At 45.5% G+C, this 21850-nt stretch overlaps 1 protein-coding gene across 3 annotated transcripts in view; it reads left to right on the top strand.

Moving 5' to 3' along the window:
• SLC38A10 (solute carrier family 38 member 10) overlaps positions 1 to 21850 on the top strand; it is a 298179-nt gene that overhangs the window by 227084 nt on the left and 49245 nt on the right. For 2 of the 3 annotated variants that reach the window (XM_063961107.1, XM_063961105.1), the window contains exons 15-16: positions 7369 to 7392; positions 8068 to 8217. In XM_063961107.1, coding sequence (XP_063817177.1) covers positions 7369 to 7392; positions 8068 to 8217 — 174 coding nt within the window. The remainder of the gene's footprint in view (positions 1 to 7368; positions 7393 to 8067; positions 8218 to 21850) is intronic. The other variant, XM_063961106.1, reaches the window with a different exon arrangement.

Below are 21850 nucleotides of genomic sequence, written 5' to 3'. Positions count from 1 at the left end.
CGGAATCCGGTAGCAATAACGTGTGACATGCTCCTCACTGCAACAATCCCATTCCAAAGAGCGACGTATTCCATCTATCCCATTTACCAAAGTAATTAACCAGCGTGCCTCTAGATCTAATCATCACCTTTTCACACCTAGAGACCTCATTAACTAAAGCCCTCCAATGGGAGATATTGGGTGAATCAGGGGAAAACCACTTTCTGGCTATCAATACCTTTGCCAAGGTAGTTAAGTATAAAACGTATCCTGTATAAGACCAGGGAATGTGTCTCCTCAATATCTAGCCCAAACAGACATAGTCTAGGGTCCAACAGAGGAGAGATGGTTCTGTAAGGGTAATGTCCAAACCGCAACCCAAAACGGTACTAACTTCGGGCAAGCCCATAATAAATGCCAAAAATCAGCTTCTTCTTCATTGCACTTTGGGCAGCAGGTATCAGGTCGAAGGTGTGCTTTATGAAGCATCACTGGAGCGCGATATACCCTATGTAGGACATAAAAGTATACCTGCTGATATCTAACACGGGGTAGTATACTTGATGGAGCTCAAAATTTACGTCCACTGTTCGTTAGAGAGGTCACCTAGATCACTCTTCCATTTAAGTTTCAAGGTGTCAAATAAATGTGAATTGACATGCACATTCAATGCGGCATAGATCGTAGATATGTGTCCCCTGGCGCCCAGTGTAAGAAGCAGTTTTTTGACTGGAGACACCGAAATAGCTAGAGGGGCTGCACCAAATTGTGCCTGCAGTGCATGGCGCAACTGAAGATAACGGAAGAAGGCAGAATTAGCAACAGCACAGTCACCACGTGTCTGTTCAAATGCTTTAAGAGTGCCATTGTCATAGAGCTGAGGAACTGTTGTAACTCCCACCTTCAACCATAAATTAACTGGGGATAAAGGAAGCAATTCTTTATAAAAATCATTAAACCACAGGGGTGTATCTACATCAATGTCATGCCAGTCAAAAAAAAGTATGCGCTAGACGCCATAACAAGAGAGCCTGTCTGAGAATAGGAGGGAGGCCAGAGAGAATAGAGCCAGAAAGCAGAAAGTGAAGCAAGGAAAGAGAAGACTCCACCCACTCGGCATAGAACCCCAAACTCGTATCTCCGCCCGTACCTAGAAGCCAACCAGAAAGGTGGACCAGTTGAGAGGCCAAGTAGTATATTTGCATACTGGAAAGACCCAGACCTCCATCCAACTTGGACTTGACCAAGGCTTTCATGGCTACCCTAGACGCTTTGCCACCTCAAATAAAAGAGGATACAACACTGTCAATGGAGGAGAATTTTTTTGGGGGGTATATATACAGGAGAATGTTGCAATAAGTATAGATACCTGGGTTGAACAGACATTTTAAACAAATGAATGCGGCCCATAACAGTAAGAGGAAGTTTTTTCCACAAATGAGCTTTCTTTTTAAAATCATGTGTGACAGGCTCCACATTCAGCGCAGCATAGTCCTGAGGACGGGAAGATATCCAAACTCCCAGATATTTAAACTGGAGAGTCCACTGCAGCGGACAGGAAGGGTCCATCACAGCAGGGAGAACACCAGATATGGGGTAAATATTGGACTTGTTCCAGTATATTTGTAAACCAGAATAAGTTTCAAAGTGATTGACTATTTGGAGCATAGAGAGTAATGATTGCTCAGAATCATTAAGAAATAAAAGCATGTCGTCAGCGTAAAGTGCGATAACATTTACATGGTCCCCAACTCTAATACCCTCAATGTCCGAAGACGTACGTATGCAAATAGCCAGCGGTTCAATGGCAAGGGCAAACAGGGCCGGAGGGAGCGGTCACCCCTGCCTCGTACCTCTCTCCAGTGGAAAGGGTTGTGACACATGACGATTGACTGAGACTCAAGCAGCCGGAGAAGAATACAGCAGCTGGACCCACCGAACAAATTTAGGACCGAACGCAAATTTTAAGAAGTACTTTCCACAGATATACCCACTCTACCAAGTCAAAGGCCTTGGCAGCATCCAAGAACACCACCACTGCCCCCGACTCGGGTCGGTCCCCTCTCTGCAAATGGCAGAAGAGTCTACGGAGGTTCTGTATCGTAGACTTTCCCGGCATAAAACCCATCTGGTCACTGTGGATAATAGATGTGATTACAGTATTTTAAACGGACAGCTAGAACTTTGGCCAAAATCTTAATGTCCGTGGAATGTAAAGAGATAGGGCGATAGGAGCCCGGGGAGGTGGGGTCCTTACCTTGCTTAAGAATTACAATTATAATGGCATCAGACATTGAGGGGGACAGAGAACCATACTCAAACTCTGTGAATTAAAACGTACTTCACTATTATATCCATTTTCCTTTCATTTTGGGATGAGTGTGGACTTCATATATGCAAGTCGAGTCACACTATCAGGAAGGAAGATCTGAAGTATAACGAATTGATGAATAAACATCTCCTGACCCTGTAGAGACATTTTCTGGACATTTGGATAGTGACTACATATGTTTGAAGCCTTGACACGGTATTTGGATTTATTACCCCAGTGGTGCGCATAATCACTAACACCAGATTCTGGTCATGATCCTTTTAGGGTGAGGGTAACCACCCTAGTGATTATAGCTGCACTATTGATTGAAGCGCAAGTTTTACATATATGCATATTGGCCATATTGATCTATTTGACTATGATCTAAATGGAAATTTTCAGATTTTTTTGATGAGCACAGAGACTCCCCTGGCATTCTGTGAAAAAGTAGAATGCAACAACCACCCCACCCATGGTTTTTTCAGAGCTAACGTCTTGCTGCCAGTAAGACGAGTTTCTGAAAAGCAAACAATATCCGCTTTATACTTTTTTACTTATTGTTGAGACCCCTGTATGTTCCAGCCGAGCAGGTGAAGCTCCTCAGGTGTTACCAGCATCGGAAGATACTGAAAAGGGAAACAGGAGAAAAGGGAAGAATAGGAGGAAAGAAGAGAAGAAACAAATTGACAGGAGAAATCCCAGCATAATACAGGGAGTCCAGATTAGCAGTTGCACAGGAAAAATGAAGAAAACCTGGAGCAGTCAGCGAACAGTGATGCCAAAACGTAAAGTATATATCAGTAGTAAATCAAAATCCGTACTTGACCATAGGATAAAATACCAAAAAATAAACAAAGTCAATAAAACAGCAAAAACCCAACCATCCCCCACTCTGTACATCCAACACAAACCTAGATATACCTATATCCCAACTAAACCTCCTGTTACTTAAACTAAGAACACCAAAATAATGAAAGGGGGACAATTAGGAATAAACACCCCTAAATACTATATCACAGCAAGGGCTCTCGATAAAAGGAAATGGCCCCCGGTAAAGAGGCATAGGAACAAACCCACACACAAAATAATTAGACATAGCAGCCTACACACAGGAAAAAAACCTGAAAAGGAAGAAAGAAATCATGTGACAAAGCAAAGGCATAATAGCAACTCTATGCAGGGATGAGCACGAGGTCTCTGTTCCAAACACACTGCGGCCTTCCTTGGAGAGTTAAAGAAGTGGGCAGAACCTTCAACGGCAAGTAAATTACCTAGGTATATACACCTATACACAACAGAAGACCTGTAAAAAAGAATTGGTGAACCAGTATAACAAAGAGTTTCGGTTTCAACGAGGAGCATGAGGCCTCTGCTCCAACCACGCTTCAGCCTCCCTCGGAGAGTTGAAGAAGTGTGTAGATCCCTCATACACCACACGGAGCCGAGCCAGGAATAACATAGAGTAGTGGATCTGTCTGTCTCTCCGTTTCCGTTTGATATGCAGAAATTGTGACCTAGATTTTTGCACGTCTATTGCAAAGTCCGGAAAAACTGCCACAGAGTGATTTTTTAACTTCAGCGGGCCCTGTACCCGCGCTAGGCGAAGAATAGCATCTCGATCCTTATAATGTAACATGCGGGCAGTGAAGGTACCTGCCGGAGCGCCTGGCAGAGGAGCTTGAAAAGGCAGACAATATGCACGTTCCACTGCAAATTACGCACTAAAGTCCTCTTTTTTTTAAAGATATTCAAGAGCCAATTCTCCCGAAATTTTTCCGGATGGGAGCCCTCAGCTCGCTCAGGCAGACCGACAAACCATATGTTATTTCTTCATAAATGGCCTTCCATATCTGACAGCTTGGTTTTAACAGCAGCCATTTGGGAAGAAAGATCAGCAACACGGTCCTTGAGTGGGGTGGTTGCATCCTCAAGATCCGACACCCGTTGTTCCACTCCTCCCACACGTTCACAGAGTTTCTGCATGTCGTGACGAATGAGTGAAACATTAGCTTGAACTTGACCGATCTTGTCATTAACCTGCATTTCAGACGTAATAATGGCCTGCAGGATCTGTTGAGTAGATTGCATAACATCAGCAGCGGAGGGCTCTCCTGAGGCGGTCCAAGGAGACGGTGGAGATGCACCTTGGGCAGGTGTGGGAGTCTGCACCTGAGAATTCCTAGCAAAAGTCTCCAGACTTGCAGCAGCCCCATCTGCGTTGCCGGTCTTCCCCATGTTCGTGCCACCAAAACTCCCAGAGCCACCAGGAGGTGTAATATAGACTGACACAAAGGGCGTAAGTTGGGTCACACAGCACGTATTATATGTAGATACAAGACCGCTCCTCCATTGTACACGGTCAGGCAGTCACCAAATATGCAGGACACATCCAATAATAATAGTAAGAGCTGTGGTGCAATGAAAAGCAGAGTACAAATGAGGATATAATTAAATCCACCAGCGTAACACAGGGCTTCCTCTCCTTTACAGCACAATGCTATATGCAGACTGAGAACATAAAGAAATTGAGCCTGCACACTCCCAGCAATAGTATATAGTGAGGTCCCCCACACCGGAAAAGCAACAGGCACAATACCTCTATATGTGAGGAGGCCTCCACAGATCCGTAGGCAGCCAGAGATAGCAGGCGCACGTGGTCAAGATGGCGCCGCGGACGCAGGACAGCCAGCCGAGCTCCACGGAGGTCAGATCAGGCGGCCGACAGTGAAGTACAGCCGTCGCGAGCACCAGCAGGTTCCCGGGCATCATTACAGCAAGGAGACAGCAGGAAGCACCACGGCCGGTGAGCGTGTCTGGGGGTCCGGGGCGGGGACAGGTCTCACCAACCGCCGCGGCCAAAATCCCATCAGCCAGGTAGCGCACTCCAGCTCACTTCGCCCCAGGGTGTGTACAGGGTCAGCCTAAATACCGGGTGCACAGGATGGCATAGAGGAGTTTTTTGATGGGAGCGACAGCACCATGCTGCCTACTCCATGCCGTGCCAAGCCACGCCCCGGCCGATGCCTTTTTTTGGTTTGGTCTGTACACCTTCATCCACCATGTCCTTCATATAGGTGGATAGACCCGCCAAAATGAATGCTGATCATGTACTAGGCCAGTAAAATGCTGCCAAGAAAAGAAGGAAACCAGACGCGCTGTCACAGCTGCCAGTAAAGGGATTGTCAGTCCCAAAAATAGAAATACAAAAAGCAAAGAAACTGGCGCTAAATAGTGTCTCCAATAACAAAGAATGGATGGATAATTAAAAGGAATAAATGTTTATTTATATCAATATAGTTTAAAATAGCCCTAATAGGTTGCAATATAAATATAAGAATGCATAAATACTAAGATACTGAGAAACATAGGCCCTCATTCCGAGTTGATCGGTCGCAAGGCGAATTTAGCAGAGTTACACACGCTAAGCCGCCGCCTACTGGGAGTGAATCTTAGCTTCTTAAAATTGCGACCGATGTATTCGCAATATTGCGATTACTAACTACTTAGCAGTTTCAGAGTAGCTCCAGACTTACTCTGCCTGTGCGATCAGTTCAGTGCTTGTCGTTCCTGGTTGACGTCACAAACACACCCAGCGTTCGCCCAGGCACTCCCACCGTTTCTCCGGCCACTCCTGCATTTTTTCCGGAAACGGTAGCGTTTTCAGCCACACGCCCCTGAAACGCTGTGTTTCCGCCCAGTAACACCCATTTCCTGTCAATCACATTACGATCGCCGGAGCGAAGAAAAAGCCGTGAGTAAAAATACTTTCTTCATAGTAAAGTTACTTGGCGCAGTCGCAGTGCGAACATTGCGCATGCGTACTAAGCGGATTTTCACTGCGATGCGATGAAAAATACCGAGCGAACAACTCGGAATGAGGGCCATAGATTGGATGTGCACTGCTAAAAAGCGTCTCCTCTCTGACGAAGCTAGGTGGCTTTACCTAGGGAAACGTGTTATTTGTTATTGGAGACACTATTTAGCACCAGTTTCTTTGCTTTCTGTAAAATGCTGCACCTGATTACTATGGCTGCTTATATGCTTTCAGTACACTGAATTTAATGCTTTAATGAGGGTGTGTTGGTTTTCTTTTTTTAAGATTATAGTTTTAAATGCTCACCACGTAAAGTTAATCAAAACTCTCACCGTATAATGTGCTCAAGAGTGTGTCCCAGAAGGAACTGATGATGGTTTTACAACCTTCTGGTACAGTATAGATGCATTAAGCCTACACAGAATCTGTCTGATTAGCAGCTGGTGAGTTTTATATGGATACAAATCCCTGTGGGATAATTATAACATTAGATTTCTGTTTTCATTGAGTTATTGAGGGTCTCTAATTTTCATCTTCCCTTTAATAAATTCATTAATAACTGTGCCCAAGTTATAAAAAAAAGTAGTAATAACTGTACCCTGATATAAAGGTAGTGATTACCATACCCTGTAATTGGTTGTCTGTTCTTGTTTTTGTCCCTATGGATTACATTGAATAAAAAGATTATTATAGAAAAGTAAATAATTTAACCATTGCATATATAAAATATCAAGAGGGAAACATGATACAGTTTAAAGGGGATTCCTACTGATCATCAAAGGAGAGATCTTAATTGTACTTTTTAAATTAGAGGGGATACTGTAACAAAATCTTTTGCAAATATTTGTGGAAACTGGTACACAGGAAAAAGGTTCTGCACTTATAATATTAAAACAGAGTCGAACTTCAGTCTAAAAAATTACATCTAAAGCCTAATTTGGTACTGTGGGTTATAGTAGATTATTATCCATTTATATTACATGTGCTTTTTTTGTTTGTTTTATATTTCAAAAAGTTAGTAATGGAAAGTCTTTGAATTCTTAGTAGAGCCCTGCATTCTAGTAAATCATAGAGAGAAGTCTAATTTTGCATTATAGAGTAGATCTGCTTAGACATATTTGAATTTCCCTGTCAAACGATAACCAGCTTCAGACAGTCTCACGAGTAGAAACAGCAGAGTTCTTAAGAGACTGGTTTCTTGATGCACTATTGTGACCTCCTATTACTCTCTCTTTCCATTCACGCTTTCCTGGGACCTTCACAGCTGAGCTTAGAAGGCTAGCAGAACGTAAGCATGGTTACCCAATGTATGTTTAAGAGTGTATGTGAGCGTTACTGTCAATTTACTGTATGTGCTCATTTTTTTTTATTTGCTCAATGTGCACTTTACTAACATTTTTGATCTACTCTTTGTAGAACAACTAATTTGTGTGTGGACACGTTTTGTTGGTTCTAGTTTTTGTTAATCCAAATCATTTTAAATGTATGTACTACGGTTTGGCTGTGATGTTTGATGTACTGTCGAGAAACAATGAAAACAAAAATTCTACCTTAAAAATACTACTTTTGTAGCTTTGACCAAGGCTGTTAAATCATTCAGGCAAAAGTTTCTGTTTTCATTGCTCTTGGATATGGCACAGTCATTTTAAATACAAATGTGTAAACAGAGTCTGTGTTGCATACAAGTGTAAGAAAAACACCTCTGCCAGGACAATGTTAAGGCTTTGTTGAAAAACACAGAAGGAAACCAGAAATATAAAGCCATGTATTTTTTTTAAAATAGCAGGAGAATATGTACAAGTCCATAAATGTCTCGCGTGTAGGTTGAAAAGCCTGTTAACATTTCAGACCAAATACTAGACTAATGTGATTGATTGATTGATTGATTGATTGATTGATTGATTGATTACTCATACATAATGTATCCTGCTTTTGGGTGTTTTTTCTTTTCCCGCATACACAGACGCTGGAAAAGCAGAGCTACTGGATCATGCAATTTTGTTACAAGTCATCAAGGAACAGCAAGTGCAGCAAAAGCGATTATTAGACCAGCAGGAAAAGCTCTTGGAGGTGATCAAAGAACAGCACATGGAAATCCACCAGGAACAGCAAGGTCAGTAGTGTCCTGAAAGATAAGGTAGATGGCATGACAATATCAGTTAATTTTCGTAGAACCTATAAAGTGGCTTATTTTTTATTCCCAGTAGGCAGATTACAGATAGGTCCTTTCTTAACTGTTGCTTCACTCGCACCAAGTAGCCCAACTGGATGCACCAAGTTCCATGCAACACAGCCGTGCTGAGCTGCTTCTTCGCTCATATTGTGCATTTATTTGCATAATGAAACACAGAAGTGATAAAAGTACATTGCTAGATAACACTGATCAAGTCTGTGTTCGGCATCTCTACATCTGTTTGAAATGGAGTCTGAATCCTAGTAAAAAGGGCTCCGGTGTGTGCAAATGGACACGTTGTTTTTCTCACACAGAGTTCCATTGCACTTCATCTGCGACTTTGTACGTGTGTAAAACCAATTCCTGTGGTATTAAAGTGGTGGCCTCGCGTGTCTGGTACACAGTAAGCAGCTTTACGTTGTATCTGCGATGCGACTGACATGCAACACTTAAAGAAAATACAGTATGCTACTCCCCTCAGAGCATCTTAGTCTCATCTGGCGTTTTGTGCTGCATAGCGTAAGGACAACCAGTAAGGGAGGACACTTTTGTACGTTAAGGAAAAGGCTGGTTCCTGGAACGTAGCAGGTGGGTGTTTCTTTACCATCCATCATACATTACTACCATTGCTGGAATTCCTCACTCCCACTTCCTGCCTCTGGTTTTAAACTTGAGTTTAAGTGGACCTCAGCAGATACGGTGATACTTTGGGGCGTTAGTGACTCCTTTCTCAAGGTGATCTTTAGTGTGTTTTACTCTATCATCTTTGTGCGCTGTAGCTATCCTAACTTGTAACCATTGGGCTTCCTTCAATTTTAGCTGGGTTATCAGCATATAAATGGAGACAGGATGCTATAGGTTGATATATATTTTCTTATATGGGGTGTGTGCACATGTCCAGTGCTCATGAGGAAATTTTCCAAAATAATCATCACTAGATCTCCCATCTTAGTGATCCACAGCGTATACGTTCAGCATGTTGGCATGGACAAGAGGTAGTCATTGAACTATTGACAATGTGAATGTCTTATTTCTCTATCGTCCTAGTGGATGCTGGGGTTCCTGAAAGGACCATGGGGAATAGCGGCTCCGCAGGAGACAGGGCACAAAAAGTAAAGCTTTAGGATCAGGTGGTGTGCACTGGCTCCTCCCCCTATGACCCTCCTCCAAGCCTCAGTTAGATTTTTGTGCCCGGCCGAGAAGGGTGCAATCTAGGTGGCTCTCCTAAAGAGCTGCTTAGAAAAGTTTAGCTTAGGTTTTTTATTTTACAGTGAGTCCTGCTGGCAACAGGATCACTGCAACGAGGGACTTAGGGGAGAAGAAGTGAACTCACCTGCGTGCAGGATGGATTGGCTTCTTGGCTACTGGACATTAGCTCCAGAGGGACGATCACAGGTACAGCCTGGATGGTCACCGGAGCCTCGCCGCCGGCCCCCTTGCAGAAGGTCCAGAATCGGCGGCAGAAGACTCCTCAGTCTTCTTAAGGTAGCGCACAGCACTGCAGCTGTGCGCCATTTTCCTCTCAGCACACTTCACACGGCAGTCACTGAGGGTGCAGGGCGCTGGGAGGGGGGCGCCCTGGGAGGCAAATGAAAACCTTTTTTGGCTAAAAATACCTCACATATAGCCTCCGGGGGCTATATGGAGATATTTAACCCCTGCCAGAATCCGTTAAGAGCGGGAGACGAGGCCGCCGAAAAAGGGGCGGGGCCTATCTCCTCAGCACACAGCGCCATTTTCCCTCACAGAAAGGCTGGAGGGAAGGCTCCCAGGCTCTCCCCTGCACTGCACTACAGAAACAGGGTTAAAACAGAGAGGGGGGGCACTAATTTGGCGTTAGAAATATATAAAAAAGATGCTATAAGGGAAAACACTTATATAAGGTTGTCCCTATATAATTATAGCGTTTTTGGTGTGTGCTGGCAAACTCTCCCTCTGTCTCTCCAAAGGGCTAGTGGGTCCTGTCCTCTATCAGAGCATTCCCTGTGTGTGTGCTGTGTGTCGGTACGTGTGTGTCGACATGTATGAGGACGATGTTGGTGAGGAGGCGGAGCAATTGCCTGTAATGGTGATGTCACTCTCTAGGGAGTCGACACCGGAATGGATGGCTTATTTAGGGAATTACGTGATAATGTCAACACGCGCCAAGGTCGGTTGACGACATGAGACGGCCGACAAACAATTAGTACCGGTCCAGACGTCTCAAAAACACCGTCAGGGGTTTTAAAACGCCCGTTTACTTTAGTCGGTCGACACAGACACAGACAGGGACACTGAATCCAGTGTCGATGGTGAATAAACAAACGTATTCCTTATTAGGGCCACACGTTAAGGGCAATGAAGGAGGTGTTACATATTTCTGATACTACAAGTACCACAAAAGAGGGTATTATGTGGGATGTGAAAAAACTACCGTAGTTTTTCCTGAATCAGATAAATTAAATGAAGTGTGTGATGATGCGTGGGTTCCCCCCGATAGAAAATATGGGCGGTATACCCTTTCCCGCCAGAAGTTAGGGCGCGTTGGGAAACACCCCTTAGGGTGGATAAGGCGCTCACACGCTTATCAGAACAAGTGGCGGTACCGTCTATAGATAGGGCCGTCCTCAAGGAGCCAGCTGACAGGAGGCTGGAAAAATATCATAAAAAGTATATACACACATACTGGTGTTATACTGCGACCAGCGATCGCCTCAGCCTGGATGTGCAGAGCTGGGGTGGCTTGGTCGGATTCCCTGACTAAAAATATTGATACCCTTGACAGGGACAGTATTTTATTGACTATAGAGCATTTAAAGGATGTATTTCTATATATGCGAGATGCACAGAGGGATATTTGCACTCTGGCATCAAGAGTAAGTGCGATGTCCATATCTGCCAGAAGATGTTTATGGACACGACAGTGGTCAGGTGATGCAGATTCCAAACGGCACAAAGGTGTATTGCCGTATAAAGGAAGAGGAGTTATTTGGGGTCGGTCCATCGGACCTGGTGGCCACGGCAACTGCTGGAAAATCCACCGTTTTTACCCTAAGTCACATCTCTGCAGAAAAAGACACCGTCTTTTCAGCTTCAGTCCTTTCGTCCCTATAAGAGTCATATCTGCCCAGGGATAGAGGAAAGGGAAGAAGACTGCAGCAGGCAGCCCATTCCCAGGAACAGAAGCGTTCCACCGCTTCTGACAAGCTCTCAGCATGACGCTGAGACCGTACAGGACCCCTGGATCCTACAAGTAGTATCCCAGGGGTACAGTTTGGAATGTCGAGACGTTTCCCCTGCGCAGGCTCCTGAAGTCTGCTTTACCAAGGTCTCCCTCCGACAAGGAGGCAGTATGGGAAAAAAATTCACGAGCTGTATTCCCAGCAGGTGATAATTAAATTACCCCTCCTACAACAAGAAAAGGGGGTATTATTCCACACTATATTGTGGTACTGAAGCCAGAAGGCTAGGTGAGACCTATTCTAAATCTAAAAAAATTTGAACACTTACAAAGGTTCAAATCAAGATGGAGTCACTCAGAGCAGTGATAACGAACCGGGAAGAAGGGGACTATCTGGTGTCCCGAGACATCGGGGATGCTTACCTCCATGTCCCAAATTTGCCCTTATCACTAAGGGTACCTCAGGTTCGTGGTACAGAACTGTCACTATCAGTTTCAGACGCTGCCGTTTGGATTGTCTACGGCACCCCGGGTCTTTACCAAGGTAATGGCCGAAATGATGGTTCTTCTTCGAAGAAAAGGCGTCTTAATTATCCCTTACTTGGACGATCTCCTGATAAGGGCAAAGTCCAGGGAACAGTTGGAGGTCGGAGTAGCACTATCTCGGATACTGTTACAACAGCAGGGGTGGATTCTAAATATTCCAAAATCGCAGCTGATCCCGACAACAAGTCTCCTGTGCTTAGGGATGATTCTGGACACAGTCCAGAAAAAGGTGTTTCTCCCGGAAGAGAAAGCCAGGGAGTTATCCGAGCTAGTCAGGAACCTCCTAAAATCAGTGCATCATTGCACAAGGGCCATGGTAAAAAAATGGTGACTTCCTTCGAAGCAATTCCAGTCGGCAGATTTCATGCAAGAACTTTTCAGTGGGATCTGCTGGACAAATGGTCCGGATCGCATCTTCAGATGCATCAGCGGATAACCCTATATCCAAGGACAAGGGTGTCTCTCCTGTGGTGGTTACAGAGTGCTCATCTTCTAGAGGGCCGCAGATTCGGCATTCAGTTTTGGATGTTGGTGACCACGGAGGCCAGCCCGAGAGGCTGGGGAGCAGTCACACAAGGAAAAAATTTCCAGGGAGTGTGATCAAGTCTGGAGATTTTTCTCCACATAAATATAGCTAAGGGTAAATTTATAATGCTCTAAGCTTAGCAAGACCTCTGCTTCAAGGTCAGCCGGTATTGATCCAGTGGGATAAAACATCACGGCAGTCGCCCACGTAAATAGACAGGGCGGCACAAGAAGCAGGAGGGCAGTGGCAAAAACTGCAAGGACTTTTCGCTGGGCGGAAAATCATGTGATAGCACTGTCAGCAGTGTTTCATTCCGGGAATGGAAACTGGGAAGCAGACTTCCTCAGTAGGCACGACCTCCACCCGGCAGAGTGGGAACTTCATGGGGAAGTTTTCCACATAATTGTAAACCGTTGGGAATTACCAAAGGTGGACATGATGGCGTCCCGTCTGAACAAAAAACGGGACAGGTATTGCGCCAGGTTAAGAGACCCTCAGGCAATAGCTGTGGACGTTCTGGTAACACCGTGGGTGTACCAGTCGGTGTATGTGTTCCATCCTCTGCTTTTCATACCTAAGGTACTGAGAATTATAAGACGTAGAGGAGTAAGAACTATACTCATGGCTCCGGATTGGCCAAGAAGGACTTGGTACCCGGAACTTCAAGAGATGCTCACAGAGGACTTATGGCCTCTGCCACTAAGAAGGGACTTGTTTCAGCAAGTACCATGTCTGTTCCAAGACTTACCGCAGCTGCGTTTGACGGCATGGCGGTGGAACGCCGGATCCTAAGGGAAAAGGCATTCAGGAAGAGGTCATTCCTACCCTGGTCAAAGCCAGAAAGGAGGTGACCGCACAACATTATCACCACATGTGGCGAAAATATGTTGCGTGGTGTGAGGCCAGGAAGGCCCCACGAAGAAATTTCAACTCGGTCGATTCCTGCATTTCTTGCAAACAGGAGTGTCTATGGGCCTCAAATTGGGGTCCATTAAGGTTCAAATTTCGGCCCTGTCGATTTTTCTTCCAGAAAGAATTGGCTTCAGTTCCTGAAGTCCAGAAGTTTGTCAAGGGAGTATTGCATATACAACCCCCTTTTGTGCCTCCAGTGGCACTGTGGGATCTCAACGTAGTTCTGGGATTCCTCAAAACACATTGGTTTAAAACCAGTCAAATCTGTGGATTTGAAGCATCTCACATGAAAAGTGAACATGCTCTTGGACCTGGTCTGGACCAGGCGAGTGTCAAATTGGTGGGTTTTTTTTTTTCTCAAAAAAGCCCATATCTGTTTGTCCATTCGGACAGGGCAGAGCTGCGGACTCGTCCCCAGTTCTCTCCCTAAGGTGGTGTCAGTGTTTCACCTGAACCAGCTTATTGTGGTGTCTTGCGCCTACTAGGGACTTGGAGGACTCCAAGTTGCTAGATGTGGTCAGGGCCCTGAAAATATAGGTTCCAGGACGGCTGGAGTCAGGAAAACTGACTTGCTGTTATCCTGTATGCACCCAACAAACTGGGTGCTCTTGCTTTTAAGCAGACTTTTGCTAGTTGGATGTGTAATACAATTCAGCTTGCACATTCTGTGGCAGGCCTGCCACAGCCAAAATATGTAAATGCCCATTCCACAAGGAAGGTGGGCTCATCTTGGGCGGCTGCCCGAGGGGTCTCGGCTTTACAACTTTGCCGAGCGGCTATTTAGTCAGGGGCAAACACGTTTGTAAAATCCTACAAATTTGATACCCTGTCTAAGGAGGACCTGGAGTTCTCTCATTCGGTGCTGCAGAGTCATCCGCACTCTCCCGCCCGTTTGGGAGCTTTGGTATAATCCCCATGGTCCTTTCAGGAACCCCAGCATCCACTAGGACGATAGAGAAAATAAGAATTTACTTACCGATAATTCTATTTCTCGGAGTCCGTGGTGGATGCTGGGCGCCCATCCCAAGTGCGGATTATCTGCATTACTTGTACATAGTTACAAAAATCGGGTTGTTATTGTTGTGAGCCATCTTTTCAGAGGCTCCGCTGTTATCATACTGTTAACTGGGTTCAGATCACAGGTTGTACAGTGTGATTGGTGTGGCTGGTATGAGTCTTACCCGGGATTCATAAATCCTTCCTTATTGTGTACGCTCGTCCGGGCACAGTACCTAACTGTGGCTTGGAGGAGGGTCATAGGGGGAGGAGCCAGTGCACACCACCTGATCCTAAAGCTTTACTTTTTGTGCCCTGTCTCCTGCGGAGCCGCTATTCCCCATGGTCCTTTCAGGAACCCCAGCATCCACTACGGACTCCGAGAAATAGAATTATCGGTAAGTAAATTCTTATTTTTTACCGAGCTTAGGGTTCATTAATGCCCCTATTCACAGTGTTTACGTTTGACATGTCAACTTTCTGTCCATTTTGACATTTGGACCGTGTTATTGACTTTTCATTCCACTCCCATCCACAGTTATCTATGCATCAAAGGCCAAATAAATTATGTACAGAATAACCTGGCCTCCTCTACGCTACCTGCACCGCTCCCAGTTCCATGAGCTGAGACTGTCTAGGCAGTTCTGGTGTATCTAACGTATGGGGGATGGAAGGGATAGTCCAAATACCGTGAATGCTTCTGGTTTAAGCTCCTACTACAATTTGTCTTAGAACTTTTAAGGAAGGTCGAGGGCCTGTAGGTTTTGTTCCCTGAAGTGCAAACATTCCTTTTCCCTGCCAATTAGTTGGTTTTATTTTTTTTTTAAAGTGTTGGACTGGACCTTTCCTTGCATGATCAGGACAATAAAACAATGGGAAACAACAAGGATGTTACCTGAGACAATTTGTCCACTCACTAGGAATCTGTAGAATCTCCTCCTCTGACTTAGGCTATCAACTTTCTCATTAGAGTTTCTAAGGTCAAAGTCAACCTATGTGCTCCCTTTTTAGAATGTAGTCCAGTCAACCATTTGTTTTTACCCTACACCAACTCTCTAATTAGTTGTTGTTGTTGTCTGGGGTATGGGCTGTTCAAGACACTAATTTTCATACCTCGTGACGCTTTGCAGCACTTTATCTCTTTTCTGAGGTAGTTCTGTGTTGTGGGAATCCCTCTGCAGCTGTGGACACTGGTTTCACTCATATATAGGGGAGTCATGATTCCTCTTTTGTGTGTGGCATTTTTTTCAAGGACTTCATAGTTAAGATAATTAATGGTGTTCTCAGTAGTCTGTTTGATTCGGTGTTTAGGTCAGTTCTTGCAGCTGCCTGTTTGGCAAAAGCATCCTTCACTTAGACGATATAGCTCAGCTCCTGAAGTTATCAGCAATTGGTAAAATGGTGTGGTATATTTTGTTGACATTTATAATGTCCACATTGACCACGTCGCTATTCATAATGTTGACACTGATGAAATGTCGACCCGATTAGAATGCCAAACAAAATGTCCCTGGTGGTCTAGTGATGACTTTACCTGGTCCAGTAGCTCCATCAGTGTCTTCCGGGTCTGATGGTTAGCTGGTGAGGACTTCTGGCGCAAATCATCACTAACCTTAATCCCTAACCCCTCCGTTTAGTGCCTAACCTCCACTCTCGTAGCCTAACCCTGCTGCAAGTGACTATCTTTAACCATCCCCTCCCACAGCCTAACAACTTGCTACTGATCCATGCAGAATGTCAATGTTCTGTGCATGCCGACATATTCAATGTCTACATCATAAATGTCAACATTGTGATCTTGACATTTTGATTACAACCAGGTAAAACGTGACCCACTAAAATAAAATTTAGGATTAGCAAAGGATTGTTGGCATTGTAAGAGAATCCGCAATCTTATGTTGATAATTTGTGGTCTTGTTGTTTGTAGTGTATTCATTTCAGTAATCTTGTAGAATTTATGGAAGTACAGTAGATTATTAGCAAATCACAACAACATTGCAGCCTGTGATGCAACTTTTTCTGCTGAAAATAAAGGAGCTCTTCGTACAAAGGGGGTCATTCCGAGTTGTTCGCTCGCAAGCTGCTTTTAGCAGCTTTGCACACGCTAAGCCGCCGCCTACTGGGAGTGAATCTTAGCATATTAAAATTGCGAACGAAAGATTAGCAGAATTGCGAATAGACACTTCTTAGCAGTTTGTGAGTAGCTCCAGACTTACTCGGCATCTGCGATCAGTTCAGTGCTGGTCGTTCCTGGTTTGACGTCACAAACACACCCAGCGTTCGCCCAGACACTCCTCCGTTTCTCCAGCCACTCCCGCGTTTTTCCCAGAAACGGTAGCGTTTTTTCACACACTCCCATAAAACGGCCTGTTTCCGCCCAGAAACACCCACTTCCTGTCAATCACATTACGATCACCAGAACGAAGAAAAAACCTTGTAATGCCGTGAGTAAAATTCCTAACTGCATAGCAAATTTACTTGGCGCAGTCGCACTGCGGACATTGCGCATGCGCATTAGCGACTATTCGCTCCGTTGCGACAAAAAAATTACGAGCGAACAACTCGGAATGACCCCCAAAGTGTGGTTTTCAGACTAAAGCAGTACTGTATATCTGTCTCTGGACAGTTTAAGAACATAGAGCTTGGATTTAGTCACTAAGGAGGATTTTTATGCTAAGCAAGGAGTTGAAAGGAAAAGCTTCCAGATAAGTATAAACAGATGGATTCTTCAGGTGTATTAGAACATTGACTGCCGAAAATTGAAGAAGCACCTAGATTGCTTAATCTAGATAATGTTGAAAACTTTCTTAAATATATATGACTGAGGCAACAACATCCCATGTAAGTGCAAAAATCCCTTTTTGAGGAGTGCAGTCAAATGAACAGAGTCTGCCTGGCACATCAGGTGGTAAAAGATTGAATCCATAAAGAAGGGGGGAAGGTGAAACAATGTTAGCATGATTCTAAAATATACCTTTAACTAGTTACCAGCCCATCAAAATGACGGGACAACATAACGGTCATGTCAGCGTTGACCACTGTGCGTGCCTGAACAGAGCAACACTTGAATTGCGCCATCTGGTGTCTGCCAGCGCACACATCACATCACCACAGTGGGAAGGAGTAACTTAGCCTTTTATTATAATAGATAAGTAATACTGCATTGAAAAATCTGCATCTCTCGCTAGCCATTTGGGACTCGGTAAATAGACGATTCAAACTGGCCCCACACTCATCCCCCCTGATTCCACTATTTCATAACCCGGATATATGTTATATCTGCCACACCTGCAGTGCACATGGTTTTGCCCAACTGCTAACATTTACTGCTGCGATCAACTCTGAATTGCCTCCATAGGCCTCATTCCGAGTTGATCGCTCGCTGGCTAGTTTTAGCAGCCGTGCAAACGCTATGCTGGGTCCGCTGGGGAGTGTATTTTAGCTTAGCAGAAGTGCGAACGCATGTGCAGCCGAGCTCTGCAAAAACAGTTTGTGCAGTTTCTGAGTAGCTCTGAACCTACTTAGCGCTTGCGATCACTTCAGCCTATTTGTGTCTGGATTTGACGTCATACACCCACCCAGCGAACGCCCAGCCACGCCTGCGTTTTTTTCAGCCACGCCTACGTTTTTGCAAACACTCCCTGAAAACGGTCAGTTGACACCCAGAAATGCCCCCTTCCTGTCAATCTTCTTGCAGCCGTCAGTGCGGCTTAAAACTTGGCTAGAACATGTGCACAACCACAACAGGCTTTTGAGAAATGCCGATTTTTAGCCTGATCGCTGCGCTGCGAACAACTGCAGCTAGCGATCAACTTGGAATGACACCCATAGTCTCTGCTATGACCTGCCAAACAGCTGCAGACTGGAAAAGCCTAACACCTTTCCCCATTCAGATAATTACATCAAGAATATGGTACGTATACAAAGTACAATACATGACGCTATAATTCGCAACTCCTCAAATCATTTGATAAAATCTGGTCCCCCTGGCTTGCTTTACAACGCGTTGTCTCTCCTTTTGACACCTGATAATTTACACATGTAGTTTACTAGCTTCGAGCCTGGAGGCCCCCCCTCCCCCCTCTTCTCTTTCTCTAGTCACTTTTCTTTTTTCCTCCCTATTCTATCTTCTCTTCCTTCTGTTTCTCTGACGTCCTAGTGGATGCTGGGGACTCCGTAAGGACCATGGGGAATAGACGGGCTCCGCAGGAGACTGGGCACTCTATAGAAAGATTTAGGACTATCTGGTGTGCACTGGCTCCTCCCCCTATGACCCTCCTCCAAGCCTCAGTTAGATTTCTGTGCCCGGCTGAGCTGGATGCACACTAGGGGCTCTCCTGAGCTCCTAGAAGAAAGTATAGTTTAGGTTTTTTATTTTCAGTGAGACCTGCTGGCAACAGGCTCACTGCAACGAGGGACTAAGGGGAGAAGAAGCGAACCTACCTAAGTGGTGGTAGCTTGGGCTTCTTAGGCTACTGGACACCATTAGCTCCAGAGGGATCGAACACAGGACCCGACCTTGTCGTCCGTTCCCGGAGCCGCGCCGCCGTCCCCCTTACAGAGCCAGAAACAAGAAGGTGGTCCGGAAAATCGGCGGCTGAAGACTTCTGTCTTCTCCAAGGTAGCGCACAGCACTGCAGCTGTGCGCCATTGCTCCTCATGCACACCACACACTGCGGTCACTGATGGGTGCAGGGCGCTGGGGGGGGGCGCCCTGAGCAGCAATAGTAACACCTTGGCTGGTAAAACTAACACCATATATAGCCCCAGAGGCTATATAGGTGTATATTAACCCCTGCCAGAAACGATAAAATAGCGGGAGAAAGCCCGCCGAAAAAGGGGCGGAGCCAACTCCCTCAGCACACTGGCACCATTTTTCCCTCACAGCTCCGCTGGAAGGAAGCTCCCTGGCTCTCCCCTGCAGTCCTGCACTACAGAAAGGGTAAAAAAGAGAGGGGGGGCACAATTTAGGCGCAGTATATATATATTATAGGTAGCTATAGGGGAAAACACTCTGTATAGTGATATCCCTGTGTTGTATAGCGCCCTGGTGTGTACTGGCATACTCTCCCTCTGTCTCCCCAAAGGGCTTTGTGGGGTCCTGTCCTCTGTAAGAGCATTCCCTGTGTGTCTGCTGTGTGTCGGTACTGCTGTGTCGACATGTATGATGAGGATAATGATGTGGAGGCGGAGCAAATGCCTGTGAATGTGATGTCACCCTCTGCGGGGTCGACACCAGTGTGGATGGACTTATGGAAGGAAGTGTCAGCTCCTTACATAAAAGATTTGACGACATAGGACAGCCGGCTACTCAGCTTGTGCCTGTCCAAGCGTCTCAAATGTCATCAGGGGCTATAAAACGCCCGCTACCTCAGATGACAGATACAGATGTCGACACGGATACCGACTCCAGTGTCGACGATGATGAGACGAGTGTACCCTCCAATTGATCCACCCGTTATATGATTGAGGCTATGAAAAATGTATTACACATTTCTGATGATACCCCAGGTACCACAAAAAAGGGTATTATGTTTGGTGAGAAAAAAACTACCAGTAGTTTTTCCTGCATCTGACGAATTAAATGAGGTGTGTGAGGAAGCGTGGACTTCCCCAGATAAGAAATTGATCATTTCTAAACGGTTAATGGCTGCGTACCCTTTCCCGCCAGAGGATAGGTCACGCTGGGAAACACCCCCTAGGGTAGATAAAGCGCTGACACGCTTATCAAAGAAGGTGGCACTACCGTCTCCGGATACGGCCGCCCTAAAAGAACCTCTGCCTCTTGAAGAAGCCGCCTGAGGTGCGGAGAAACGCGTTGAGGGTACAGAAGTAAGGGCCACACTTGACCATTAAGTGTCCCACGGAGCACGACATCCATCACTTTCAGCCGTTTGTTACAAGTTACCGGTGAATGATCCAGCCTGTGATTCAATCACTCCACTCTAACTCTCCTTGCATTTGGAACATTGTTACCTCCTGCCCGGCCGGGCGTCGCTCAGCAGCTGGAGGATCTGTATGGTGATCTAATACAGGCAACTGGTGCTGCACAGAAAGAAGTGGCTTTCATCTGAATATACCGCTGACGGATGTCTCACCCATGCACAGGGTGATAACAAGCGGTTTCTTAACCATTTATCCCGTACAGCAAGAGATCATTACGTCTCAGTGAGTAACATTAATCGGCTGGTTTATTTTGCTCCAAGGAAACACTATTTAAATCTGGACACCTTTATGGTCACAAACGCTAATTACATCAGTTTACAGGACTTCCTTTTCATTTAAACTGTCTGATATGGAATTAATGTGAGAGATTAACCCTATCTTACAGAGACGGGTTCTCCTGCATATTAGTGTCCCTTTCACTTATCTATACACTTTATGTGTGAACTATAAGGTATAATACCTCAGTTATATGCTCTGTGTAGTGTTGTGTCTTTTAATCAGTTTGTTATTGGTTTTATGTTAATAAATTGTGTTTTTATCAACATCACTGGTACCGTGCGCCTACTTGGTGATTTTGTTTTAGTTGTTTCACTTTCAGGAGGCCGGCTACCTCCTTACCAAGTGGCTGCCATTACCAGTGCTATATTTGCACGACCCTGTTCAGCGCCTAAAAACCTTTTTTCTGTTTGCCCTAAAAGAACCTGCTGATAGAAAGCAGGAAAGTACCCTAAAAGCTATATACACACACACTGGCATTATATTGAGACCCGCTATTGCATCAGCTTGGATGTGCAGTGCTGCTGCTGCGGGGTCAGACTCCCTGTCGGAAAACATTGATACCATGGATAGGGACAATATTTTGCTAACGATTGACCATATAAAAGACGCGGTCTTATACATGCGTGATGCACAGAGGGATATTTGCCGGCTGGCATCAAAAATAAGCGCTATGTCCATTGCCGCCAGACGGGGGTTATGGACTAGGCAATGGTCAGGTGATGCTGACTCCAAGCGGCACATGGAAGTTTTACCCTATAAAGGGGTGGAACTTTTTGGGGAAGGTCTTTCAGACCTCGTTTCCACGGCTACTGCTGGGAAATCGACTTTTTTGCCACAGGCTACCCCACAGCAAAAGAAAGCACCATATTATCAGGTACAGTCCTTTCGGCCCCAGAAAACTAAGCGGGCTAGAGGCTCATCCTTTCTGCCGAGGGGCAGAGGAAGGGGGAAAAAGCTGCAGCACACAGCTAGTTCCCAGGAGCAGAAGTCCTCCCTTGCGTCCGGTAAGTCCACAGCATGACGCTGGGGCTGCTCAGGCGGAATCGGGAACGGTGGGGGCACGTCTCAGGTTTTTCAGCACACAGTGGGCTCTCTCACAAGTGGATCCCTGGGTCCTTCAAGTAGTATCTCAGGGGTACAGGCTGGAATTCGAGACGTCTCCCCCCTGCCGTTTCCTAAAATCTGCCTTGCCGGCAACTCCCTCTGCC

The sequence above is a fragment of the Pseudophryne corroboree genome, chromosome 3 (assembly GCF_028390025.1).
Source record: "Pseudophryne corroboree isolate aPseCor3 chromosome 3, aPseCor3.hap2, whole genome shotgun sequence".
NCBI lineage: Eukaryota > Metazoa > Chordata > Amphibia > Anura > Myobatrachidae > Pseudophryne > Pseudophryne corroboree.
This window is presented reverse-complemented; position numbering and strand designations above follow the sequence as displayed.